Here is a 27,703-nt window from a genome sequence, read left to right on the forward strand (position 1 = left end):
GACTGTCTGGTGGATGAAGCCGGCCGCTTTACCTCTGAAGCAGGAGTTGATTTGGAAACCAAAGATGTGCTCGAAGATGGAAATGAGGCCGGTATGTAGGAATACGAAAAAAAGGGGATGAAAATCTGTCCTGGACATGCGCATGGCTCAATATAAGACACATCTCTGATAACTGTATGATAACAGGAATGGTTTTTTTTATCCTCTGGAAGGTTCCCATTCAATACCAGTAAGCAGAGATCTTGAAATCTGTGATAAATTGATACTCAAACTATGTTTTCTGTTTTATTTAATGAATAACCTTAATTTTCTTAAAATGGAAAACCCCTTTACGCTGCACCTGGAGTCTATTTCTCCCTATAATCACTATATTCACTAATGCATATCGTTCACAGATTTCTCAGCACATGATCTCCACTTCTCATACTTTTTTTATTTTATTTTATTTTTTCCTTTTATACACATCCTGTGAAGACTGTAGTAACATCTTTTCCTCTTCTAGTCATACAGATGCTGCTCGGCTCAAAGAACCTGATAAAAGAGGAGAGTTTTGTTCATAGTTACCCGTACGATTGGAGGACCAAGAAGCCGATTATCATCCGTGCCAGTCAGCAGTGGTTTGTCAACACCGCTAATGTTAAAGACAAAGCTCAGGTAACACGGCCGCCAATGATTATAACCTACAGACATATAAAATGTATATAATGTTTTTCCTCATCACAGATGATGAAGCCATTTTGCATGTGAAACCAACATTAAAGGGACCATTCAGACATTTGTCATGTCCACAGGACCTCTACCCCATCTGTGCCCGACGGTCTTAGTGATTCCTATAGAAGTGAATATAGCGCAGCACACATGCATGGCCACCTCTTCATTCATTCTCAGCAGAGGATCCCCATTCTTTACATAGGTGGGGGTCTCAGAGGTGACATCCTGTATCAATAGGGTGTGTCCATATGCAGTCTAACATTGTCAGCACTGATTGGATGATGTCAGAGTGTGTAGCGACACGTCCCATTGACAAGGGAAATGGCGCTACCCAGTTGTAAATTGATATATTCGTACATTTCCAGGAGGAATAACAGAGGAATGGCACTACACAGAGTTTAACTGACAGGCCAACTTTGGAGTGTTGGTGCATGTCTTTGTTTTATATGGGGCTCTCTCTGTTTGGGTTCTGCCATTTTTGACCCCAAGATTGGCAATGGAGACGGCTTCATTCTTGTTGTTAAAATATTGGAACTCTTGATGGAAATTAAAAGAGAAAAAAAAGCACGACAATGGGGTTGTTTCAAAAAGCAGCTACATTGGCTGTCCTTTGTAGGAGACCACAGAATGCCTTCCTCTGCTTATATACTGTAAATATATAAGAGAAGAATGGACCGCAGAGCTATTAAAGAGGTTTTCCCATCTTAGACATTTAACATATCCACGGAATTTACCATGAAGGTCTGCTGGATGCGAGTCCCAGCCCTGGGCCTGATATCTATCGCCAGAAAGGGGATCACCGAACTTCCGGCCTACACGCTTGCCCGACTGTTTCCATAACTGCCATAGGACAGAATGAAGAGAGCCGCGGCCACCTCTTCACTCATTCTCCTCCTGGATGTGGCTTCTGACGACAGGAAGGGGGTCAGAGGACTCCCGTTCCGGAGAAAGATGCAGGTCCCAGAACCGTGACGCACATCTATCAGACATTTATGGCATATCCCTTTGACGTGCTATAAATGTCTAAGATGGGAATACCCCTTTAAGGGGTTGTCTCGTCACAGACGACCCCTTAAATATGAGAGCCACAGTGTCGACCATCTGATGATCGCTGCACCGGCTACCGAGACCTTAGAAAACAGTTGATTTTGCTGGGGGAAGCCATGCCCAGAAATAGTATTATTACAGGGTGGTCTGTTAAGATGGTCCCGGTCCGCCAGAGCAAGAGAGCTGCTTGTTATCTGTTCTCCACTCTGGCCGGAAGAGCAACTCTCATCTTCTCACTCCTACGGTATGTTTACACAGGGCGGATACGCTGCGTAAAAGCACACAGCGTATCCGCCCTGGGCGTCGCAGGGAATTCCCGCCAAAATACTGCACCAAAATGTGGTGCAGATTTTCAGCCTGAATATCCGATGAAAACTGCACATTAAAAAAAAAAGTTTCCTTTAACGTAGCCATGGCGACGCGTCCTGCCTACCGGGATGACGTTTCATGCCGTGTGTGGATAAGATTTGTTCAAATCTCATCCACAATTTTTCACAACGAAATCCGTTGCGGAAAAGACGTAGTATTTACCCTATGTGTGAACTTACCCCTATAGTAGAAAAAAAAAAAAAGAAAAGACTCCCCCCATAAATGTAACAACTGGAGACAAAGTATCCTCTCCAATTGGTAAGGAGGAGATAACATGAAGAGACCTGAGGCTGATCTTACTTCCTGCTCTCACTTGCAGCGCCTCCCTCCTCCCCCTCTATTAGACACAGAACTAGGAAGGGAAACTATTCAGCCGTGCTGCCCGACTTCAGCCCCAAATATTGCACCTAGCTGTGATCCTGGTGTCATTTGAAAGCTAAGAGTCTTATCCCTCGTATATTAGTCGCGGCCATCGTTGAAACTCATGACTTATTACACGTCCTTGGCAGTAAAAGGGTTACACCTTCTCCTGCGCTCTCTTATTTCAGTACTTTTATTCACGCGTTGCCGTTGCATTTAAACGTGTTCACTTATTTACAGGAGGTTTTAAAGAAAGTGAAATTTACGCCTGCGTCAGCTGCCCGCGGGATGATTGAGATGCTGGGCCGCCGAACATACTGGTGTATATCAAGGCAGCGGAGCTGGGGGGTCCCTATTCCTGTGTTTTATCATAAAGAAACACAAGACGCTCTCATCAACAGGTACGCAGTTCAGTTTTCAGAGCTTTATGGGAATCCTCATTATCCGTTGGTCGGCCATCATTGCTCTGGGGTGTCTATACAGGGACCCTGGAATTCTTAGTAGGGACTACAGATTTTGTCATATGGAAGCTAAAAAGTTTGCATGGCTAAAGGGATTGTCTCATGACAGAAACCCAGTTCGTGTGCCCTATAAGTGCGTATGGATATCATGGGGGGTACACTGCGCAGGGCCCCCTCCATTAACTGTAGCGTAGAGCTGCTAAGAGAGGAGAGCTCCAACCCTGGCAGACTTGGCCAAGACATAGTCACCCATTCATCTGATGTAATACTACCATGTGGCCAGCCACAACTGCCCCTGGTGCTATCAGCTACAGGTTTCTTCAGAGTAGGGGGTCTCTTGCCGAAAAAGGAAATGTCCAGTCTCCTGGTAAAATCGAGAAATGGGGCAATATTGTGTGTAGCTGAACCTTTACTTTACTTTGGCTCCCTCTGTTTGTCCCACATATCACTTGTGTAGGGTTACATGCAGTTTTTTATGTCTATTCTTTATAGTTGCTACTTCCTTGTAACATTTCAATGCAGACATTCCAAAAAAGTTGCTTGAACTTTTTAGTAATTCCCATAGTCTTCAATGGAAAGTGTCTTCGTCTGGATGTGACCACTGCCTGCTTGCACAATGGGGGTCAGGAGACCCTGTTCTCCCGGTATATTATAGATATGCCATAAATGTCTAAAGCAGGAAAACCGAGATTGTCTGCATCAGACTTTCATTAAGGCCTAACAAGATCATTTGCTTCTAAGGGACATTCATACGGGACAGTAACGAGGACTCCGTGAGCCCCCCCCCCCTGGATTCCTGACTCTGTCCCAGAACATAACGCATCTGCCATGTGTGTCTTATAGGAGCGGTTGGCCCTTTTTATATCAGCACTATTGTACCCGTAGCTACTCTGTGTCACTGTTATATGATTGGGACTATTTTATGGTCCCAATCACACAGTTTTGGGGTAATTTAGTGGTCACATTTAGAGGGGTTCACTGTGAATGGAAACACTGCAGCGCCGGTCTTAATATATTCCCCCCCAAACGCCAGGCTAATGCTGCAGTTTTCCGCAGCGGATATTCTGGACGAAAAACTGCACCACAGTTTGGTGTGGTTTTTCGCCCGGAATTCCCTGCGGGGCGCAGGGCGGATACGCTGCGTTCTTTTACCCAGCGTATCCGCCCTGTGTGAACTCTGCCTTACACACCTATTATGTTAGCGGAAAATGCATCCAATTTATTAAGAGGTGCACAACTCCTAATAAATTTAGAGCAGCTTTGATGTACGTGCGACAGTAATGCAAATCCACGCCTGCTGTGAGCAGGTGTAGATTTGCGCCATAACTTACGCCAGTTGCATACATTATGATAAATCTCTTGCTCCGGCGGAGGTCCCGTCTCCTTTGGCTAAACCCCATCCCCTTTTTATACCAACTTTGAAAAGAAGTTCGAAAAGTAAAAAGACCAAATTATTTTTGACTGTTTTTTCCCAGAAAATGCTACAAACCTATTGATATGTTCTCCCCCATTGTTCAGGGGCTCCCACACGGTTATAAGGATAGGAATTACTGGTGTATTTACTATGTAGCCCAGGTTTAAAGATGTTGTCCAGGATTAAACAGAAACATGGCTGCTTTCTTCCAAAAACGACGCCACTCCTGTCCACAGGTTGTGTGTGGTATTGCAGCACGCATTCACATCGATGGAGCTGAGCTGCAATACCAGACAAAAACCATGGACAGGTGTGGCGCTGTTTTTGGAAGAAGGCAGCCATGTTTTTCTAATCCTGGACAACCCTTGGTCTTCTGTGAACGCTTCTATGAAAATTTCTGGGGTGTCATTTGCATCACCACCTCTGGGCACACAAAGGTTTTGAAGTTCTGACTAGAGTTTTTGGAGACGTGGTCGGGATTAGTAAAGTTGGGGTTAGTACGGGGCTTACGTTGAAAAAGTTGCATGTGCAGAGTGAATGTGGTCATACTCCATAGATTAATGTCAGCCGAACCTTCCGATCCCGGCAGGATCGGCTGACCATCTAATGTGTAAGGGGGCGGCCCGACTCTCCTCCAATGGCAAATGTCGAGGGTAGAGAAGGATCGGGCAGTTCAATTTCAACATGCCCCATCATTTTGTTCTCCGGGTAGATAAGCCTCCGCCAGCGGTGCCTGGCAGCGAACCGAGCGTGCACACGTATGGGGAGATGGGGAGAAATAGCTCTCAGCCGACATCTATCTAATGTGTATGGCCAGCCCTAGGCTCCACATACGCTGCGTTTTGTCGTTGGGAGTATTTCTGACACATTTCGCTGTATAGGCATACAGCGGGATCCGTCGCCCATAGGCTCCCATGTTATAGAAAAGTATTCCGTGCAGTATACGGTTTTTTTTCCACGATGCCTCTGTATGGACAAGCGCAGAAAAAAGATGTACCGATGTATACCAGTCCGAAGGAGGCGAGACGGACACCTTTTTGGCCTCTGTCAGGTGAATGGGGGTTAAACTACGGATAGTAATAGTATAGAAGTGAAATTGCTGGTGGCCTGTATCATTCCTGCGGCACGTCCTGGGTGCGTAGCTCTGTGGACGTGCGGCCTCTCTTCTTCCCTGTGTACGGGGTCACGCCTTGTTCTCTGCCGGCGTTGATTTGCTTTGTTTCATGGCTCAGGAGGAAGCGATCAATCATACAATCAGAGGTGCTGTGCACGGGGTGAAGGTTGAACTCCTTTATGATCTGCTGTAACGAGGAAGCGGAGTCGTGTAAATGTAACCAGAAGAAAAGGATTGTCCCTCACCTGAGTGGTATTTATAGGAATTGTGGTCCGGTCGTGGGCGCAGTAACTCGTGCCCTCTGCCTCCATTGTTGTTTTTTTTTTTTAGAACATATACTGTAGTAATCCCGCGCCAGCGAGATCCGGCCGGCGCCAGATTACAGACGAACATGTGAGAATATTTGTTCTTTATTGTACAGCCTTCATCTATTTACCTTGGTCTTCGCTATGGGTAACAACTATTAACCCCTTAATGACCAGGCCAGAAAAGGTCTACATTTTTTCAGTTTTTACCACTGCATCTCCGCAGCCATAAAGTTTTTATTTTTTCATTGACGTGACTGTACGAGGCCTTGTTTTATGCGGGAGGAATTTTATTATTTTGTTTTTCGTAGTTTGGAGGTAGAAAAAAAATATTTTTACAGCGTGAATATAAGAAAAAGAGATTCTCTGCATGGTTTTTCTTGTTTATATTTTATCCCATTCACGTTTCACGCTAAATAACCCGTTAGATTAATTCTTCAGGTTATTACGGTCGTTTAGATACCTAATATGTGTAGGTTTTTTATTTAGTGTAGGGGCAATAAAATATTTTTTATGCAAAAATAATGACTTTTATAAAATAAATATATATTTTTTTTAATCCCATTCAGGGATAACTTTATTTATAACTTTATTTTTTACTTGTAATGTATTAGCATACTCCTGTATGCTAATACATTATACTGTCACTGTGACACAGGCTGCTGTTAATAGTGTGCCCGAACAACAGGCAAACTGAACAGACAGCCCTGGGGTCCTTTGTAGGTCCCCAGGGCTGACTGCAGAGGGACTCCCCGGTGTTTGATCATGTCACCGGGTTTCCGATGGCGAAATCAAAGCGGAGATCTCCCTTTGATCTTGCCGTGGTCACAGACCGCAGCGAACAAAGGGTTAAACAGCTGGGGTCCGAATGTTCTCCGACCCCAGCTGTATTCGGTAGGCTGCTCTAAGATCAGGAGCTGTTAGTTACAGCTCCTGCTTAGGCCCCATGCACACGACCGTGCCCGTAATCACGGCCCGCATGGCCGGCCACGGGCAGCCGCACGTTTTTCCTGGCCGTGCTCCCATTATAAAGTATAGTAGCACGGCCCGTAAAATAAAAAAATAGAACATGTTTTATCATTTTCAACGGCACAGGCACCTTCACGTAAGAAAACGGGAAGGTACCCGTGGCCAATAGAAGTCTATGAGCCCGTTATTTCGGGTCGTAATTACGACCCGTAATAACGGGAGTTTTTACGGTCGTGTGCATGAGGCCTTAGGGGATGAGCGCTCACAGGAGCGCACATCAGCCTCTTCTACAGCGACGCCAAAAGATGTTGCTGTAGACTGACATGCACCGCCTGCCGTCAAAAGACGGTGGGCGGTCGTTAAGGTGTTAAAGCCTAAGTAAACCTTTGAAAATGTTGTTGTTGTTGTTTTTTTAAATAAAAATGTGTATCAGTGTGTTTGGTGCAACTTTATAATTACATTTAATTAAAAATTATTTTTCGTTTTTGAGATACAGCTGCTTTGTATCCTGTATATAGAGCTGCTTTATATTGCGTTGAGACCTGAGTCCGTCAGGTCCGCAGGACTGATGGGATCAGTGGGAGCGGGTCCTGTGTGTCTGACACACAGGATCCACCGGTTATCGATCACATCTACGTTTTGACCCGCTCACACTGAACCCGTCAGTGCCGCTGACCTGACCTATGCAGGTCTCAAAGCAAGATACAGATGCTCTATATACAGGATACAAAGCAGCTGTATCTCAAAAAGTTAAAATAATTTTAATAAAAAGTAATTATAAAGTTGCACCAAACACACTGATAGACATTTTCATATTAAAAAATAAAATAAAAACCTTTTTCAAAGGTGTACATAGTCTTTAAAGGCCTCTATTAAAGTGGAGAGAGTCCGAGATGAAAGCGATCGGCTGTAATATGAGGGGGAACGCAGCAGCGAGGGTTCAATTCCCCTGCAGCGCCATCACAGAGGAAATGTAGTCCATCACCTCTGATCCTTACTTTTTATTACCACTTTGGATAAATTGCCAATTTCGATGCCATCTGAGAGGACTCAGAAAAGACACGAGATTTTTCTAATTTATTTATGTTTTACGGCTTAAAATTTAGTGACTATTTGGCCTTTATAACATAGAAAGAATTCTGCCCAGTTATGAGATGTATATAGTACGTATTATATTATTTATTATTCATATTAACAGGGTGTGAAGAATTGTGCAGAAAGTAGGACATTCAGCTATATATTACTCGGTACTCGATGTGTTTACCGGATGTTCGTTTTTATTACTTGTGGTTGCTTTTTAGCTCTGCTCCAGCCCAGCACAGCTCTGATCAGTGACTCCAGCTGAGGTGCAACCTCTACTGTAGGGCTGGGAGATTATCATCAAACTCACGGTTAATTAAGCATGTAACCTCGATAACGATTATTTCGACCACACCTCTTTTTTGCATGCCACGCCCCCTATTTGCATTCTAAGCCATTGAATTAATATTTTTCCCCTGAGCCTGCTGTATAGTATACTACTGTATATAATATACCCCATGACACTGCCTCCACACAGTATATTGCCCCCATAGTGCCCTCTATACAGTATAATGCCCCATAGCTGCCCCCACACAGTATATTGCCCCCATAGTGCCCTCTATACAGTATAATATCCCCATAGCTGCCCCCACACAGTATATTTCCCCATAGTGCCCTCTATACAGTATAATATCCCCATAGCTGTCCCCACACAGTATATTGCCCCCATAGTGCCCTCTATACAGTATAATGCCCCATAGCTGCCCCACACAGTATATTGCCCCCATAGTGCCCTCTATACAGTATAATATCCCCATAGCTGCCCCCACACAGTATATTGCCCCATAGTGCCCTCTATACAGTATAATGTCCCCATAGCTGCCCCCACACAGTATATTGCCCCATAGCTGCCCCCACACAGTATAATGCCCCCATAGTGCCCTCTATACAGTATAATATCCCCATAGCTGCCCCCACACAGTATATTGCCCCATAGTGCCCTCTATACAGTATAATGTCCCCATAGCTGCCCCCACACAGTATATTGCCCCCATAGTGCCCTCTATACAGTATAATATCCCCATAGCTGCCCCCACACAGTATATTGCCCCCATAGTGCCCTCTATACAGTATAATATCCCCATAGTGCCCTCCACACAGTATATTGCCCCCATAGTGCCCTCTATACAGTATGTCCCCATAGCTGCCCCCACACAGTATATTGCCCCCATAGTGCCCTCTATACAGTATAATGTCCCCATAGCTGCCCCCACACAGTATATTGCCCCCATAGTGCCCTCTATACAGTATAATATCCCCATAGCTGCCCCCACACAGTATATTGCCCCCATAGTGCCCTCTATACAGTATAATATCCCCATAGCTGCCCCCACACAGTATATTGCCCCCATAGTGCCCTCTATACAGTATAATGTCCCCATAGCTGCCCCCACACAGTATATTGCCCCCATAGTGCCCTCTATACAGTATAATGTCCCCATAGCTGCCCCCACACAGTATATTGCCCCCATAGTGCCCTCTATACAGTATAATTCCCCATAGCTGCCCCCACACAGTATATTGCCCCCATAGTGCCCTCTATACAGTATAATTCCCCATAGCTGCCCCCACACAGTATATTGCCCCCATAGTGCCCTCTATACAGTATAATATCCCCATAGCTGCCCCCACACAGTATATTGCCCCCATAGTGCCCTCTATACAGTATAATGCCCCATAGCTGCCCCCACACAGTATATTGCCCCCATAGTGCCCTCTATACAGTATAATATCCCCATAGTGCCCTCCACACAGTATAATGCCGCTATAACTGCCCCCAACATAGTATAATGCCCCTATAGCTGCCCTCCACAGTATGTCTCGCCATAACTGCCTTCACGCAGTATAATGCTCCTGTAGCTGCCCTCCGCACAGTATAGTGCCCCTGTAGCTCCTGTGGTGGCGCTGCAGGGAATTTAAACACGTATTATCAGGTTTCCCCACAGATTACAGCTGATCACTGGGGATACCAGCAGGGGGGCACTTTGTGATCAGCTTATTGTCAAGGGACCCCTCTAGCAAGTAGGGATTGTCCAAAGCGGAAAACCCCTTTAAAGAGTAAATTTCCCAGAACACGTTCTACCTTCTATCAGAAGTAAAAACATAATATCTTAACATTTTAATGGTTTATTATTAGATAAGAGGTTCATTATATTGTATCCACCACACATCACATTGTATAGTCTAATACAAGTCTACAAATGTAATATAATATACATAAAAAGTAATAAATAATATATTTAATGAAAATATTGATTTTATTTATATAAAGGGGGGTTTCCAGCAATATACGTTGACGTGTACCTTAAGGATAGGCCAATCAATGTGTGATCAGTGGAGGACAGACCCCAATAATCATCACTGGAGCGCCCCTCATCGATGTGGCTATTCCTGGTACTACCATAAATGTACCTAAAAAAGTTACTGATTCGGTAGCAATAATGCATTCAATTAAAATATCATCTATATTCACAATTAATACATAATTTATACTAACAAATATGACTAGAACTACAGTAAATATATAGTAGATAATTGCATTAATCACGGATAAGTCCCCATTATGTAGAGCTGAGACAGTAATCAGAATTTTGGCCTACAGAAATGACAGACACATAAGAAACCCAAGTGGCTGTCAATTCATAGGTCATCTTCCTGGTTACCCGATCACTGAAGCCCCCGACAACCAGAGTCCTAATTTGAGGATTGTCCGTAGTGCTGTTTGCGTTAGTGCAGCGGTCTGTAACCGGCGGCCCTCCGGCTGTTGTGAAACTACAACTCCCAACGTGCCCCGTGGAGTGTTTGGTCCCCGTCCAGAAGGCTCTTGAATCCGTAGCAGTCGGAAGTTCCGTAAGACACACCCTGAAAACGCTGCCGCCGTCCCGGTGCCCAGAGATCCCTTTCACATACGACGACCTGCAAGTGCCCATCAAAAGTAACAGCATCTCCACTGGAATCCTGCGCAGTCCACATGGAGTTGCTGTTACACCTGATACACACTACAGTCTGCTCCTACTGTGTAGACGATGTAGCCCGCGGGATGGCGTTGCCTTTGTCCTGCGTGTTGACACACCTGTAAAACAAGATCAATGGAGAACACTTTTAGATCACGTGCTCAGACGGCCGGTAAGTCACACCCTACGTACCAAAGGGTTAAGAACTACAAATACAACGCCAACACCCTGTCCCATTGAAACGAAACCGTGTCGGGTTGCGTGCGGCAGAGGATGGGTTAAGCGTTTGTCCTTTTCAGCACGGACAAGTTTATGCTTGAGCCTCGAAGACGCCAATGCATCCGGCGAACCTCCAGCTTTAAGTGTTAACCCCTGGCCTGCCATCATGCTGAGGCGCCACCGAACCTGCAGCCTTCTTTAGCTGCTAATCATATCCATAACTATTGTCCTCTTCACAGCCAGAAATGGTTGATAACAGGGGACAATAGATGGAATTCATCTAAGCAGGAAATAGCTTTGCGTCCCTTTCAGTTTGGTTGTATTACTTGAGCAGACATCTCTTCGAAACAGTCGGAAATGGCTGATAACAGAGAACAATAAATTCAACCGAGCCGTAAATGGAGGTAAGATTAGGGTTAGAGTCCCTTTTAACTTGCTTCCAATATCACTTGTGCCGATACAAAGGGAAAAAAAAAATTAATCTGTTCTAAAATGGCTGATAACAGGGAACAATAGACTGCATTTAACTACAGGTAACGGTGATGTTTGGGTTTCCTATACAGCAGGGCTAGGCTATACATGTAGGTCTTCATACGCAGTAAGTACACAGCCGCCTACCTGAGTCCCCGGAGGAGCGCGGAGCGCAGCATTCCTGTCTCGACACAACGACATCCAACACCAGGAACTGTTTCTATTCTCGTTATTGCCTAGCGATGGTTAGAACTCGGTAACCCTCGTCTTCATCAATATCCCAGCGATTGGTCGCTGTCACGGAAGCTGCGAGGAGATTGACACGTAATCCCCGGCGCTCACTGATAGGCTTTATATGCTCAGGGCAAAGTTTTACAAGCGTCCTTATCACCGGCGCCTGTGTGGACTCTGATACCCTGAGAGGAGCTGGCAGATTTCTGCGTGATAAGTTCCAGGAAAGGATTTTATATATTGGTTCTTGTTTTTTTTTTTTTTTTTTTTTCATTTTAACCTTCCATTTTTTTTTTGTTTCTTAATTGAAGGCTACAGAGACGGGTAATAAATAATTCAGGACGTGAAGTGTAAGGGCTGCATTAGATGCCGAGACACAGATCAGAACGGTATCTGGATTATGATCGGGGCAGCACAATGGCGCAAAGTAGGGCGCTGGAAACAGACGCCGTGTTTATTTGTATATCCTATTCTTTTCAGTTGCTGACGGGCATGGCTAGGCAGGCGCAGCATCGCAGGGGATGTATCAATGCATTACGCCAGCTGTTGGCATAAACAAAAATGGCGTCCACGTAGAACACACGAAATCTGCAGCGCAGAGCATGACAGATTTAGGAAGTGGCGCCCAATATTCCTACATTTACAGCGACATTTCGAACAAGTATGGCCGCCATTATTGCGCCAACCGAGCTTACCATACAGCCTTCCAGCCTGCCGTGTAATGCAGTGATTGCGCCCGTCGTCTTACAAGGACGACGTGGTCCGGTCTGATCATCAGAACATGGCGCTGCCAGTCGTGAAATCCACTAAAGAGAATTTGACAATGTTTTTACTGCGCGGATTTTATTAAGATGGCGTGAGATATTACACGACCGCAGTTCGAGATTTTAATATTGTTACCTATAAAAAAGACGGTTCCTTAAGTCACAGAAAACCGCACGTGAGGTCGCATTACAAGACATTGGTGTAGACCCAACTTAATGGCTGTCGCTACCACACGTGGTGGTTGGTTTTTTTGGCGCTGTGGTATTTTTATATGTATTGATTCTGCCTATGGTTATCAGACTATTTGCAGAGATGTCATCCTGGGAGGGTCCTTCACAAAGTGACACACGAGGAGCGGGTCTAAAAGGAAGGGCCTTTGTGAGGGGTGTGGCTTATATAAAAGGGCGTGGTTACATATTTTCATAGGTATTATCAGACCTCTAAGTTAATTTTAGACCCCGTAAATATATTCAGATCCCTTATATTAAGATCAGACCCTATAATATACTCAGACCCCCAGACCAGACCCCCTAAATAAATTCAGAACCCAGACTGGATACCCGGAATATATTTAGACCCTAAACCAGATTCCCTGAATATATTCACACCCCCAATTTAATATCAGACCTCAGACCAGACCCCTAAATATATTCAGACCCCTATATTAATCTTAGACCACAGATCAGACAAAAAAAAACATTCAGACTCCCAAAATATATTTAGACCCCCAATTTAATATCAGACCTCAGACCAGATGCCTAAAAATATTCAGGCCCCAGACTGGACACCCTAATACGCTCAACCAGACCCCCTATATATATTCACACCCCAGACCAGACTACATATATACTTCCCCTCCTCGCTCTTGTTCGCTCCAGGCGCCGCTGCTCTCTCTGATACCGCCCATCTCAGGATGTTGTGTGCGCCGCCGCACTAAAAACAGTATCTCAAAGCAGGAGAGTGAGCGGTCTGTATATAGATGTTTCGGTTCTAGATTATATATGATGATCGGGTAAAACACTGAAAGATCCTAATAAAGAAAAAATATGTTTTATTTAATCAAAGTTGATCGTACCCTCTCCACAGCACTGATGTACAAAGAGGATGGTACTTAAAGGGACAGTGATCGTAATGTCTAAGCTGCTGCATGTGCTTTGTTGGTAAATACAACCTATTGTTCCCTGTTATCAACCATTTTGCCGACCATAGGATAACTGACAGGAAGTGCAGGAAAATCCTTCTCCCATTATTCCTTTATGTCCCATGTCGCCAGTGCGGAGAGTGGTGACTGATATCTGCAGCTCCCCTTATAACGCTGCTGCATTTTTAAGCTCCGGATTTAGGTGTAGCGGCCCTTTAAGACGTAGGTTGAGAACAGACAATTGACCATGAAGTCCAACCTATAAGAGGACGAACCCGTTTGTGCTCTTAAATTGTGTAAAAGTGAAAGAATGTAGCGGGATGTCTGGGCGGTGTGTGCGAGCGGGACGGTCGTGTTGGGTGTGGTGAAACAGGAAGAAAAATCTGTATGTGTAGAGTGTGAATAGCTGTGTGTATATAACATACCTATACTTTCAGACAATATATATGCATACACATGAAATATATACATACATACTTACATACATACATACACACATGATGTATACACCTATACATACATGATACTCATACATACATACATACATACATACATACATACATACACACACACACATGATGTATACACCTATACATACACATGATATATACACCTATACATACATGATACTCATACATACATACATACACACATACATACATACATACATACATACATACATACACACACACACATGATGTATACACCTATACATACACATGATATATACACATACATACACACATGATATATAGACCTATACATACATGATACGCATACATACATACATACATACACACATACACACATGATATATACACCTATACATACACATGATATATACACATACATACACACATGATATATAGACCTATACATACATGATACGCATACATACATACATACATACATACATACACACATACACACATACACACATACATACATACATACATACATACACACACACACACACATGATTTATACACCTATACATACACATGATATATACACATACATACACACATGATATATAGACCTATACATACACACATGATATATACACATATACATACACACATGATATATACACATACATACACACATATACATACACACATGATATATACACATACATACACACATGATATATACACATACATACACACATGATATATACACATATACATACACACATGATATATACACATACATACACACATATACATACACACATGATATATACACATACATACACACATATACATACACACATGATATATACACACATGATATATACACATACATACACACATGATATATACACATATACATACACACATGATATATACACATACATACACACATATATACACATATACATACACACATGATATACACCTATACATACATACATATATACACATACATACATATATACACATATACATACATACACATATACATACATACATACACACATGATATATACACCTATACATACATACACACATATATACACATATACATACACACATGATATACACCTATACATACATACATATATACACATACATACATATATACACATATACATACATACACATATACATACATACATACACACATGATATATACACCTATACATACATACACACATGATATACATACATACACACATGATATACATACATACATACACGCATGATATACATACATACACACATGATATATACACATATTATGCAGGTTAATGATTACGAGTTTGCAAAGTATGAGACATATTAGAGGAATAGCGAGACATTGCGTGGGACAGTCCGGTTGAGTGATAAGGGTGTTGGTTGTCCCGTTTATGGTTAACTCCTTAAAGGGAACCTGTCATCTCCTATTTGCCTACCAAACTGGTCCCAGCGTTTGGTAGGTCTTGTAATACTATGTGCCCACTTACCTTTCGATTTCTCTGTATTACCTTGTTTGTCCAGAAAATACTTTACTGCCATATGCAAATCGCTATACAAGGGCCACTCGTCGCTCCGTTTCACCACGAGTGCTCCTGTTCTCGCCATTTTAGCCGGCTCAACTCTGTTTCCTTGCTCCGGATTGACGTCGGCACACTATGGACACGTCACTCTCGTCTTCACTGAAGCCTGTGCGCCGCTCGCACTCCATCCACCACATGGACAAACCCAAACATACCTGAGCTGCCGTAACGTGTCAAATTACTACTGCACATGCGCCGCGATATCACCAGTACAATGTACGGCCAGGTCAAGAATAAAAATAAGCAAAAGAAAAACAACATCACATTTATGGCGGAATCGCTTTTTTTTTAATGTGTACTGCCATTATAACAAATTTGTTTAAAAAAGATTAGGGGGAACCTCCAGTGGTGGTCTTCTTTTTTTTTTTTAAACTCGTTTTTATTAAGAACTGTTACAGTAACAAGTATAAAATCAGTCACACATTGCTAATTACAATATATGGCACATTGGATCAAGGAACACATTGGAACAAATAGCAAGTCAAGTAATGAGTACATATAAAGCATTTCAAAAAGATGATTTCCCACAATCAATGGCGCTTAGACTGGTTTGCTTGGGCGTATGTATGACAATTGCAATAAAAAGACACAAACCAAAAACAGATATAAAGGAAAACAAAACAGCCTAGGACCCCTGTTACCCACGAGCATCTGATAAATCTGGTACAGCAAGTTCATGGAGATACATAATAAAAATTTGTGGGTCACCTATATTCCTATCTCACGGTATCTGGTGAACCAGCGGCGGGGTTGACTGTCAGAGGGGAGTTATTCCAAATATCCCAGACCTTAGAAAACTTAGTACTACACCCACGATTACAGAAGGTATTACAGAATTTACCAATCCCTTCCAATAACCAATGGATGGAGGTCGATCATTCATCCAATGTTGTGCTATGGTTTTCCGTGCTAGAAACAGAGTTTCTCTCAAGAAAATTCTAGTGTGGTGATTCCATGTCTCCCCATCCAGTATACCACACAAACATATCTCAGGACATAAAGGGATGCCTACATGTAATAAGGACGATAACAGGGATAGTATATAGTTCCAGAAGTCCCTAATGACAGTGCATGACCATATCATATGCCAAAAATCTGCCTCCGGGACATGGCATCTCAGACAGTCTGAAGAAGGCAAACGTCCCATTTTGAATATCCTCACCGGGGTCAAATATGCCTGGTGTATTATATATAGCTGGATCATTTTATTATTTGCGGATGGGGAAACATGAAGATGAGACTCCAAAATATCATTCCAATCATCTGTCTGAATGGTAGGAATCCATCGTTTCCATCTACTCTCTATAGCAAGTGGAGTGGAATTCACCGTGACGGATAACAAATGGGTATAGAGGGCGGATATCAGGCCTTGTGGACCCTGGGAGTTAAGAATCCCTATCAGTGGGGAGGAAGAGATTGTTAAGTTATTTCTCAAGTGATGGAATTGGGTTTGTAAAATATGTCGGGTCTGTAGATACCTATGAAAATGGGTGCGTGGTAGGTCATACTTAGTCTGCAACTGAGTGAATGAAAGTAGGACATTATCCTCATATAGGTCCCCTATAGTTCCAATAGCTGGAGATAACCGTGGGGGCATTACAGGAAAGTAAGAAGCATTGTTCCATAGAGGCATTTCAGACACCATATCATTGTAACCCAATTGCTTTTTCGCTTGTCTCCAAACCACACGGGCCAGCTTGTGTAAGGGCAGGGGTTTAATATGGGCAGGGAGAGAATTTACTTCTAGGGAGCCGAGCAAACATTGACTCCCAAGTACATGGGCCAAATGGTGCTCTGAGTTGGGAAGATCCTTTTCAGGCATCCGGGAACTTCAAGTTTTCAGTTGACTCGCTAAATAATATACAAAGAAATCTGGTAGAGCCGTCCCTGCCCGTGCCTTAGGCCTCTGGAGCGTGGACAACCTGAGTTTGTCTAGAATTCCCCCATATAAACGGTGATAACAAGGAGTTGAGCTGTTTAAAAAAGGACTTGGGTAAGACAACCGGACTGTGCTGAAGGGCATATAGAAATTTAGGCAACAAAATCATTTTAACCAGGTTTATACGGCCCGATACCGATAAAGGCAGTTTACCCCATGCATGAAATTTAGACCGTGTAAAGCCCAATAGCGGTAACATATTTAAGGAAAGGTCATCATCTGGGAGTTTAGTGATGAATATGCCCAGATATTTGAAATGATCTACTAGAGGCAACGGCGACAGCTCAGACAGGCCCGGGGGCTGTACTTTGGACAGGGACATAAGAGATGATTTCCCCCAATTAATAGAAAGACCGGAATATTGTCCAAAACGTTCAATTATATTAATTACCGAGGGAAGGGTATCCTGCACTCCATCCATGAAAAGCACCATATCATCTGCATAGAGACCAATGGTATCCGTACGATCTGCTATGGTTATACCTGTAATGAGTGGAGAGGAGCGTATCCGCAATGCTAAGGCCTCAATTGCCAAACTAAATAAAGCGGGCGAGAGGGGGCATCCCTGTCGTGTACCCCTTTGAAGAGCAAATGATGGGGATAGTATATTATTCACCAAGACATTAGCCCGGGGTGAAGTATATATTATTTGTATCCATTTACAAAAAACAGGAACAAAACCAAAGTTTTCCAGACAAGCAAATAGAAAGGGCCATTCAATGGAATCAAAAGCCTTTGTTGCGTCCAGAGACGCCAAAGCCCAAGTGTTGTCCTGCAATGCACTATATTGGACTATCGTCTGAACCCTCCTAATACTTATAGATGTGCTTTTCCCGGCATAAAGCCGGTTTGATCCGGGCGTATCAAATCTAAGATGACCGTGTTCAGTTTTTGAGCAAGGATTTTAGTCAGGATCTTATAGTCGGCATTTACCAATGATATGGGGCGGTAAGAACTACAGTCCAAGGGGTCCTTTCCGGGTTTAAGCAAAACCACTATGGTGGCATCATAAAATGTAGATGGCAATGCCCCAGAAGCAATGGCAAACTCAAAGACCTGCTGTAACTGGGGTGCTAAATGGTCACTGTATTTACTATAAATCTCTATAGGGAGGCCATCTGGACCGGGGGCTTTACCTTTAGCCATAGCTTTGATGGCCAAGGTGATTTTGTCTATTGTGATATCAGCATCCAGAAATGCCTGTTGAGTGTCTGTGAGCTGCGGGAAAGATAAATCTGAGAGATAAGCAGAGATATCCATATCAGTTATAGCCAGCGTAGTCTTATAAAGGGAAGTGTAATAATCCTGAAAGCGTTGAGTCAAAAGTTCTGCTTCCACAAGTATATCCCCAGAGGGGGCCCTAAGCTTCAAGACCGCATTCGAGGCAGAGTTTTGCTTCACCATGAATGTTAATAGTTTGCTAGATTGATTCCCCAGTTCAAAATATGACTGTCTAGAAAAAAAGAGCTTCCGTTTAGATTTAACGTGTTGTTGTTGGGCGTATAATCTCTGAAAGCTCAACCATTCAGACCTGGGTGCATCAGTAGGGTCAGAGACATAGGACCGTTCAGCTAATGTCAGCCTATTTGTCAGAATCTCCTCATCCTGGCCAGACGTGCGTTTAATGTAAGAAATAGTAGAGGATAAACAGCCTCGCAAGTATGCTTTGAGGGTATCCCAAAAATTAGAGGCATCCGTCTGTATATCATTAGTGGATATAAAGCAATCTAGTTGATCCGGGATCCTATCTGATGGGCCGATTAAAGATAACCAGACGGGGCTCACCCTCCACAGGGGCCTACTTCTACTGGAGAGAGTCCGGAGAGTGAGAATAACTGGATTGTGATGCGATATTCCCCGGGGACCATGTGTTATAGAGGCCATGCGCAATACCAAGTCAGGTGTCCCAAATATATAATCCAGGCGTGACAGTGTACGTCTTGTTGAGGAATGACAAGTATATTCTAACAAATCAGGACATTTAAAGCGCCATAGGTCAACCCATCCAGTCCCAGTTATGAATGTATATAAAGTGGTATTTGTCGTGCCGCCCACACTAGACGGTATTGAATCACGAAATCTGTCTAAATTGCTATCCATTAAGAGATTGAAGTCCCCCATGCAAATAACAGAAGCGTCTGGGTAGTCAAGGGCGAAACTAATCGCCCAATGTAAAATTTCCAAAGAGGCCGAAGGTGGGTTATAAATACATATAATGACGTAGCCCTTAGAGTCAATCTCAGCATAGGTAAGAATGAACCTCCCCTCAGAGTCTCTACGAGTCACCTTAGCCTCCCAGCGTAGCGATCTGTGAACCAGCAGGGACACCCCTCTAGAATAACATGTATGAAATGAATGTGCAGACCACTGGTCCAGTGGTGGTCTTCTGCCCAACTTGACATCAGGCGTAGAGAAACGCTAGTGCCCGCTGTGCGGACCCGGTTCTGTTGCAAGTTTACAACACCTAGAGGGTATTGTGCGCAGGTCCCATTTTTCCACCAATCATGTACAAGCGGTTTTTCACGCCTCATGTCAGGACGGGAGATCGCAACTGTGGGTACGATTTAACTTTTATATGTACCCAAAATGATGTCTAAAAAAAATCTTCAACTCGTCTCGTAAACAAGTCCTCAAACAGCTGCTTAGAAAGTAAAAAACTTTCATGGCTGACAGAATACGTTGAGGAAAAAAGTTTGGAATTGGGTTTTCTAAACCAGAACTATACACCCTGTTAGGGAGTTCTGAGTATATAGAGGGGAGTCCTCTGTTCAGGATTCTCATCTCTTATCCAGAGTGGAGAGTGATTATAAAGAGCGTCTCTCGCTCTGGAGGACCCGTCCTGTCCTGCATTACACAGACCACACATTGATATGACTGGACACTGTGTAATTCTTAACTTTCCCTGTGGTGGCGCTGCAGGGATATTGAACACTTACTGCCAGGTTTCCCCACAGATTACAGCTGATCACTGAGGATCCCAGTAGGCGGACACTTTGTGATCAGCTGCTAACAAATAGGGATTGTCCAAAGCGGTGAACGCCTTTTTAAGGACAAAATTGTCTCAGAAGTGCCATTCACATTACAGTAACAGAAATCCGAGCGGTGCCAAAGGGGCTGGAACATCTATCAAGGCCTTTTTGTTTTCTGAAAATCAGTGGTGTCCACGATTAGGCCGCCTGTGTGATCTTCTCACCTGTGTCTATGGCAGATCAGATCATTTTGACGGTTTCCCCTTTAAGAATGTTTCCCGCCATAGTTTATCAGGCGTAATATTAATGAAGCCATTTTTCCAAACCCCTTCTAAAAATTGTAGCTAACAACCCGCAGTGTCCTTACATTACACCTTGTGAGGGATCAGACGCTCCTAGAAAAGGTTAAACAATAATCTCTTTATGGCGAGAACCTTTGACAGATCAAGGGACACACATATAAATATCTACAGATAGCACAAAGCAAACAACCGCGTAATACACCCCTACAGATGACTGTCCGTACCACGATTATCTGGAAATAAGGCGAAGGGTCACGATAAATAGGATTACTCCCCCTGCAGGCATTCCGAGAGTACTGAAAAAGGGGAAAAGAAGTGACACCAAGCACAGTGTCTGGAGGAGACATCTGCAAAGCACAACCAACGTTTCCATCAAATTACCTGGGGATCTCCCAGCTTTCCGTAGACCTTTAAAGCGAATCTCTCATGTAAATAATTTTAGGTCCATGATTTAGCTGTAAGTCTGTAGAGGAGTAATAATGTTTTTGTTCTTTTTTTGTTAAATGTTGAAACAATAAATTTTTTTATTGTTAAAAAATTCCGTGGGGTGGGCGAATGGGAAGCACACACTTCCTTCCTGTATTGTTTGCACAGATGTTGCAGCAGGGTGCGTGCACGCTCTTAACCACCCTCTGATAATGACTCTGCTTATTCTGTCCCAATCTATACAGCAAAGCCAACAAATGAGCTAAAGACGACAGCGAAAACTGTAATATTTAAAGAAAAAAACACAAAACACTTTTTTTCTGTACATAATAGAAAATTAAACCACAAGCCCCCCCACAAAAACCTAAAAAAAAATGTTTATAATAAAAAAATTACAAAAATGTTTTTTGGCCATTTACTGATGATAAATTTACTTTAACCCCTTAATACCGAAGGTATTTTAAACTTTAAAGAGAACCTTTCACCTCCCCATACATGAGTGTAGCATGTAATGGGGAGGGCTGCACAAATCCTGGCGCACTTTACATCTTTTTTTCTACCTCCCACCGTTATTTAGATATCAGTGCCGTTATATTTGGCGCCCGATATTTAAATAACCCCCTGAACAGTCAACGGGGCGTGTAGTGTCAAGGGGGCGTGTTACTATGGCCGTGACACTGTCCAATCAGATATGTACAGTGCCACAGCATGAGAGAGTGTGCGATTGCAGTCTTTTAATCCGAACAGGCAAGGGGGCGTGTCACTGCTACGGACAGAGCTGTGGAGGGGAGAGCGCATGCGCGCTCTCATCTCTTCAGCTCTTGCGAGAGATCAGTCTTGTATTGTCTGCCGAATTGGCAAGGGGGCGTGACTCTGCTACAGACAGTGTAAGAGCTGGGGAGCGCTCCCTAGATCTTACACTGTCCGTAGCAGTGAAATGCCCCATTTCCAGTTCGTCAGACAAAGTACAAGACTGATCTTTCACAAGAGCTGAAGAGATGAGAGCGCGCATGCGCTCTCCCCTCCACAGCTCTGTCCGTAGCAGTGACACGCCCCCTTGCCTGTTCGGATTAAAAGATTCTCTCATGCTGTGGCACTGTCAATATCTGATTGGACAGTGTCACAGCCATAGTAACACGCCCCCTTGACAGTACACGCCCCCTTGACTGTTAAGGGGGTTATTTTAAATATTTATTTATTTTTGCGTTAACATAGCTGTATAAGGGCCTTTTTTTTTTTTTTTTTTTGCAGGACAAGTTGTATTTTTTAAATAGCACCATTTTGGGGTACTGATAATTTAATGATTGACTTTTTTGGTGGGGTAGAGTAAAAAAAAAACAAAACGGAAATCTCACCATTCTTTTTTGCATCTTAAGTTTACGCCGCTTACCATGTGGTATAAATAACACAATAACTTTATTCAGCGGATTGTTACGATTGCGGCGATACCATATTTATTTAGGCTTTTTTATGTTTTACTACTTTTTTTTTTTTTAAATTATTTGTTTTTGTGTCTCTATATTCAAAGAGCCATAACTTTTTGTATTTTTCCGCCGATGCAGCTGTATGAGGGCTTTTTTTTTTGCAAGACGACTTGTAGTTTTTATTGGTATAATTTTGGAGTACTTGCGACTTTCTGATCACTTTTTATCAAATCTTTTTCAAGGCAGGATGAACATTAAATACCAAATACCAATTCTGCCATGTTTTTTTTATTTTACTTCCGTATTGCAGCGTATTATGCCTGTCAGTGTAGAACTGGCAGGCATCTAACATGCAATCGCTAGAGGCAGACCTGGGGGCCTTTGTTAGGCCCCCAGCTGCCATAGAACCCATTGACACCCTGCAATTGCATCACGGGATGCCAGTGGGGTGAGAGGGAGCCCCACCGCATCTGAGGGGTTAAATATGATCAGAGACCACTGCTAGTGGTGTCCGATCGTTGCCCTGAAGCCCGAGGCTGTTCGCAATAGCATGGGCTTCAGGAGATCCCCCGCCCCGAGGCGGGAAAACTTTTTCTGAAGTGCCGCCGTGAAAAGGCGGCGCTTCGGAAGAACTACCCCGAACGGCCGCTGTAAAAAGGCTATACGGCGGGCGTTAAGGGGTTAAAGAGGTTGTCCTCTCTTCAATGTAAACCCGTCAGACATATTTTAACACACATTTGGCATATGTCTGTTCATTAGAAGCCTACATTATATATATACACACACACACGTCTGACCAAGGCCGAAAACACAGTACCTAAGTATTTTCCGTAGAGGCCCAGAGTACTATTAAAGGGGCTGTCCCAATTTTCATAAAATGAAGCCTCCACCGTGATCATTTCATAGACACAGGATTGACGTTACTAACTCTCGGCGATCAGCAGCTATCTCCGTGGAGCCACTCCTTTGCTCTGTAGCGCTCTCTGGAGGGGAAATCTAGTATTACATGGCACCCAGTCTAAATGGTCCTCTATTCAGTCCATATGTCCTAATCTAGATCTATGTAAAGTGTTTGTCCTGTCTGGTCCGGCCGGCATTGGAGACTTGATGCTGTGCTGCAGTACATGGGATTATGGGAGCACAGATACAATTCCTGCATCCGTCGCTGCCCCTGTAATAGCTGCATCGTGCGCTGTAATATATTGTACTTTGTATTGTGTAAGCATAATGTACAATCCTGTATTAGAAACAATAAGGGCTGATGGATTATAGCGGTGCGTCTACTGGGAGGAATATCACTCAGGCGTTGCCGTCATTTATCCCAATGTTCTATTCACATCTCACTTAGCCGACATTATTCGATCCCCCCGGCTGCTGCAGCACAGCTTGCACCTGCTGTATTCTGTATAACTGCTGCGTACATCAGGGTCCGACTTGTCTTTTCTCTTCTCACAGGCACACCGTTGGTCATATCATTAAACTGGTGGAGCAGCATGGCAGTGACGTGTGGTGGACGCATCCCGTGGAAGAGCTTCTTCCTAAATCCGTGCTTCAGCAGGTATCTACATATAATCCACACTTCATTGTTTACCCGGGCACAACCTGCCCATACCAAGTAAATGGGACTCAGCACTATCGGGCACAACCGCCCATACTGACCAGTCGTTTTGCCTGTGTAAACCATGAAGGCAAGCGCTGCGGCCCCCCCCCCATTGTGCGGATATTTGGGGTCGGACTCCAGCTACTCAAATATCCCTTGTAAACCTACTATTTGTTGGGGTGTAATAACCCACCGGAGATGAGTGTTTCATTTTGCCAGTCTGCGGGCAGCCAGATCAGTGTTTTTGGATTGTCATTCTGGTAATAACATTATATTAGAGAATTTTTATTGAAGCCGTGTGCTGGGATTTTATTGAAATCTTACAGGACATGGGCCACATTTGCTGGAGGTTACCCGGAAGAGCAATCCTTGGCTTAAAGGGGCATTCCAGCAAGTAACTTTGTGGGCATATGCGGCTCTGGCTCGGATGTTTCTGTCGCTCCACATAGACCGCGATGCAAATGCATCAGAATCGCTGGTCCTTTCCTCTCTTTTTGCACCGGGTTTAGATGAGTAATGAGGGAACACAGGAGCCCCCTTGCTTCAATAGGTGGAGGTCCCACCTGTATAAATCATATAAAAGTTACAGAATGTGTGTCTGTGTAATCTTTTCTCGCTTTACTCCTGTTTTTTAGGCTGGAAGCAGCGACAATTCACTTGATTTTGAGGCGGGAAGAGATGTTTTGGACATCTGGTTTGACAGTGGAACGTCGTGGGCCGTTGTTTTGGAAGGTATGAGCTCTCTGTAGAAACCGCAAGCCTTAGTTTTATTACAGGGTCACCGTCATTTCAGCTTAAGGCCCTTTTACACCGGCCGGTGCAGAGAGCGCCGATCAGCGAGACATCGTTGATCGGCGCTCGTTTGCTCCTGTCACACGGAGCTATGGATGGGGACGAGCGGTCGTTACTCCGATTGCTCCTCTCCATACATTATTATCATGTCGTCAGCGCGTCTCCCTGTTTACACACCAAGATGTGCTGCCGATAACGATAATATTTTACTTTTTTGAAACTATACGACCAGCAGATGAAAGAGCAAACGCTCGATCATCTACTGATCGCTGCTGTGTTTACACAGGGCAATTATCGGCAATGAGCGTTGTATGAACGCTGGTCTGCACGATCATCTGCCAGTGTAAATCTCCATTTACTCCTCACCTATCACAAAGACATGTCAGAAGTTGTGATTGGTTTATGTCCCTGTACTGAGACCCCACCGGTAGCTAAAATGAAGACGCTGTGGCCTGTTTTTTCAGCCAATGAGCGCTTAAGGGTCAGGGTGGCTCTCCATCATGCCATGATAACCACTGTCTATCCACGGGTGCGCTGCCTTATTGATGTGGTTTACCTCACCCCAGCGGTCTTTAACTTGTGGCTCTTCAGCTGCTGCATAACTGCAACTCTCATTATGCTCGACAACCTGTCAGTGCATGATGGTAGTTGTTGTTGTTTTGCAACAGCTGGAAAGCCACTGGTTGGAGACCACTACCGCACTACTGGTCATCCAAATTGGTTTGCCTAATATTAGTCGCACAGTAAAGTATCTGCAATTGTGAACCCACGGAAAACTGTTTTGACACCATAATTGCGGATACTTTACTATGCAACTAATATGTAGGCAAACCAATTTGGATGAACGGTAGAACGTTCGTGGTCTAAAACCTATCTGGCATGGGGGAGCGCTAGTTATTGTTCTGTGTGTCGTCCGCTTTAAGGGCTTTTCCCACCATACAGAGAACAGGAATAATAAACATAATAAGCATGCGATAAAAGTTGCCCCAACCTGCCGATTTCAGCAGCGATCGATTGACTATCTAATGCGTATGGGGCTGTCCCAACCGTCCCTCGAAAGCCGATGTTCACATACCCCATCCTTTGATCCCGGCTTTTTCCACTCTCCCTATTGAAGATACTTGCACGCTCGACCATGCCGGTGTGTGGGGTAGTCGGGAGGAGTAGACGTCAGATGAACGAGCAGACCGCGCATACACCGCGTCTCCCCTATTGACATGAATGGGAATTATGGAAACCAACTCAGCGGTTTCCATAATGCAAACCTCATATTGTGATCAGGACTAGACCCCGGCCTGTTCCTGTGATCGGTGGGGGGTCCCTGCATGCCTGGTACCATTATTAAAAGCTCCAGATATTGTTAGGTAGAATCCTTAATGGCTGTAAAGCGCGGTCCCTGCTGAGTACTTGTATTGCCGGCAGATCGGATTGTCGACATTACGTTGTTTCATTTTTAACAGGGCGATTGGTGCTTTACGACTCCGGTATCTGCCGGCTTGTTACTGCTGACCCACTGATTTAAAGTAAACACCAGCTTCAGATTACGCATGAGATCCCTGCACCATGTCACTGCTGAGATACTACAAAGCAGGCCAACTGGGTAGAACTACATGTCCCAGCAAATCATATCGTCCAGAACCTGCCATGGTGGAAAGCGAAGTGTCACAACAAGTAGAGAGCTTAAAGGGGTGTGAAAAGTTATACCATTTTCTAATATACTTTGCGTATCAATTCCTCATGTTTTTCAAGATCTCTGTTTGCCGTCAGGGAATTGTAGCCTACATTATTTACTTGTAGAGGATGAAAATCTGTCCTGGTTGTGATGATTGCACAGCTGCATGACAGTTATCAGAGCTGTGTCTTGCAACGAGCCGCGCACCTGTGTGATCATTACATGATCAGGACAGATTTTCATCCTCTACAAATAAATAATGGAGGTTCCCATTCACTGAAAGCAAGCACCGATCTTAAAAAAACAAAAACGTAAGGAATTAATACACAAACTATACGAGAAATTTGTTGTCATTATACAGTGAATAAGCTTACTCCTATAATGAGTGTTTTTTAGCTAAATGAATGGGCAGATTTGGGAGTCTGGGAAAGTTGGGTGACTGTAGTAGCGGGGAGAACTTTGTAATTCTGAGCATACCCGTCCGTGGGGTGCAGCTGTCGCTGTAGGATGGCAAACACATTACAAGCAGCCGCAATTTCTGTCCTGAGTGTAATTAATATGACTCTTTTCCTTCTGTTTTATTATATAGACGCAGAACAACGAGCCGACGTGTACGTGGAGGGGAAGGATCAGCTCGGGGGATGGTTCCAGTCCTCGCTGCTCACCAGTGTGGCCGCCAGGAATAAAGCTCCATATAAGTAAGTGCTGGGAATCAGACGACTTAGTTTAACCCTTTCGCTGCTTGGTCAATTCTCTCACTTTTGACCAATTCAAATAAAACCTGGATGACAAAAAAATAATTATATATATATAAAATCCATACCTATATATTTTCTGAATGTAGACACCAAGCACATTGTGAAAATACCACCCAGCACTTTACAATCATGCAATTTTGCATCAAAGTGTAACCCAAGCAAAGTCTGA

At 43.8% G+C, this 27,703-nt stretch overlaps 1 protein-coding gene across 1 annotated transcript; it reads left to right on the forward strand.

The window, feature by feature from the left end:
* LOC142703540 (isoleucine--tRNA ligase, mitochondrial-like) lies at nucleotides 1–27,474 on the forward strand (the record flags this gene model as incomplete). The annotated part of the gene is made up of 6 exons (XM_075848235.1): nucleotides 1–91; nucleotides 503–654; nucleotides 2,728–2,888; nucleotides 24,168–24,270; nucleotides 24,948–25,044; nucleotides 27,366–27,474. Coding segments are annotated over 6 exons (713 nt in total), but the record flags the coding sequence as incomplete, so codon positions are not given.
* Between the last annotated feature and the right edge of the window lie 229 nt (nucleotides 27,475–27,703).

This window comes from Rhinoderma darwinii, unplaced genomic scaffold, assembly GCF_050947455.1.
Source record: "Rhinoderma darwinii isolate aRhiDar2 unplaced genomic scaffold, aRhiDar2.hap1 Scaffold_2767, whole genome shotgun sequence".
Classification (NCBI taxonomy): Eukaryota; Metazoa; Chordata; class Amphibia; order Anura; family Rhinodermatidae; genus Rhinoderma; species Rhinoderma darwinii.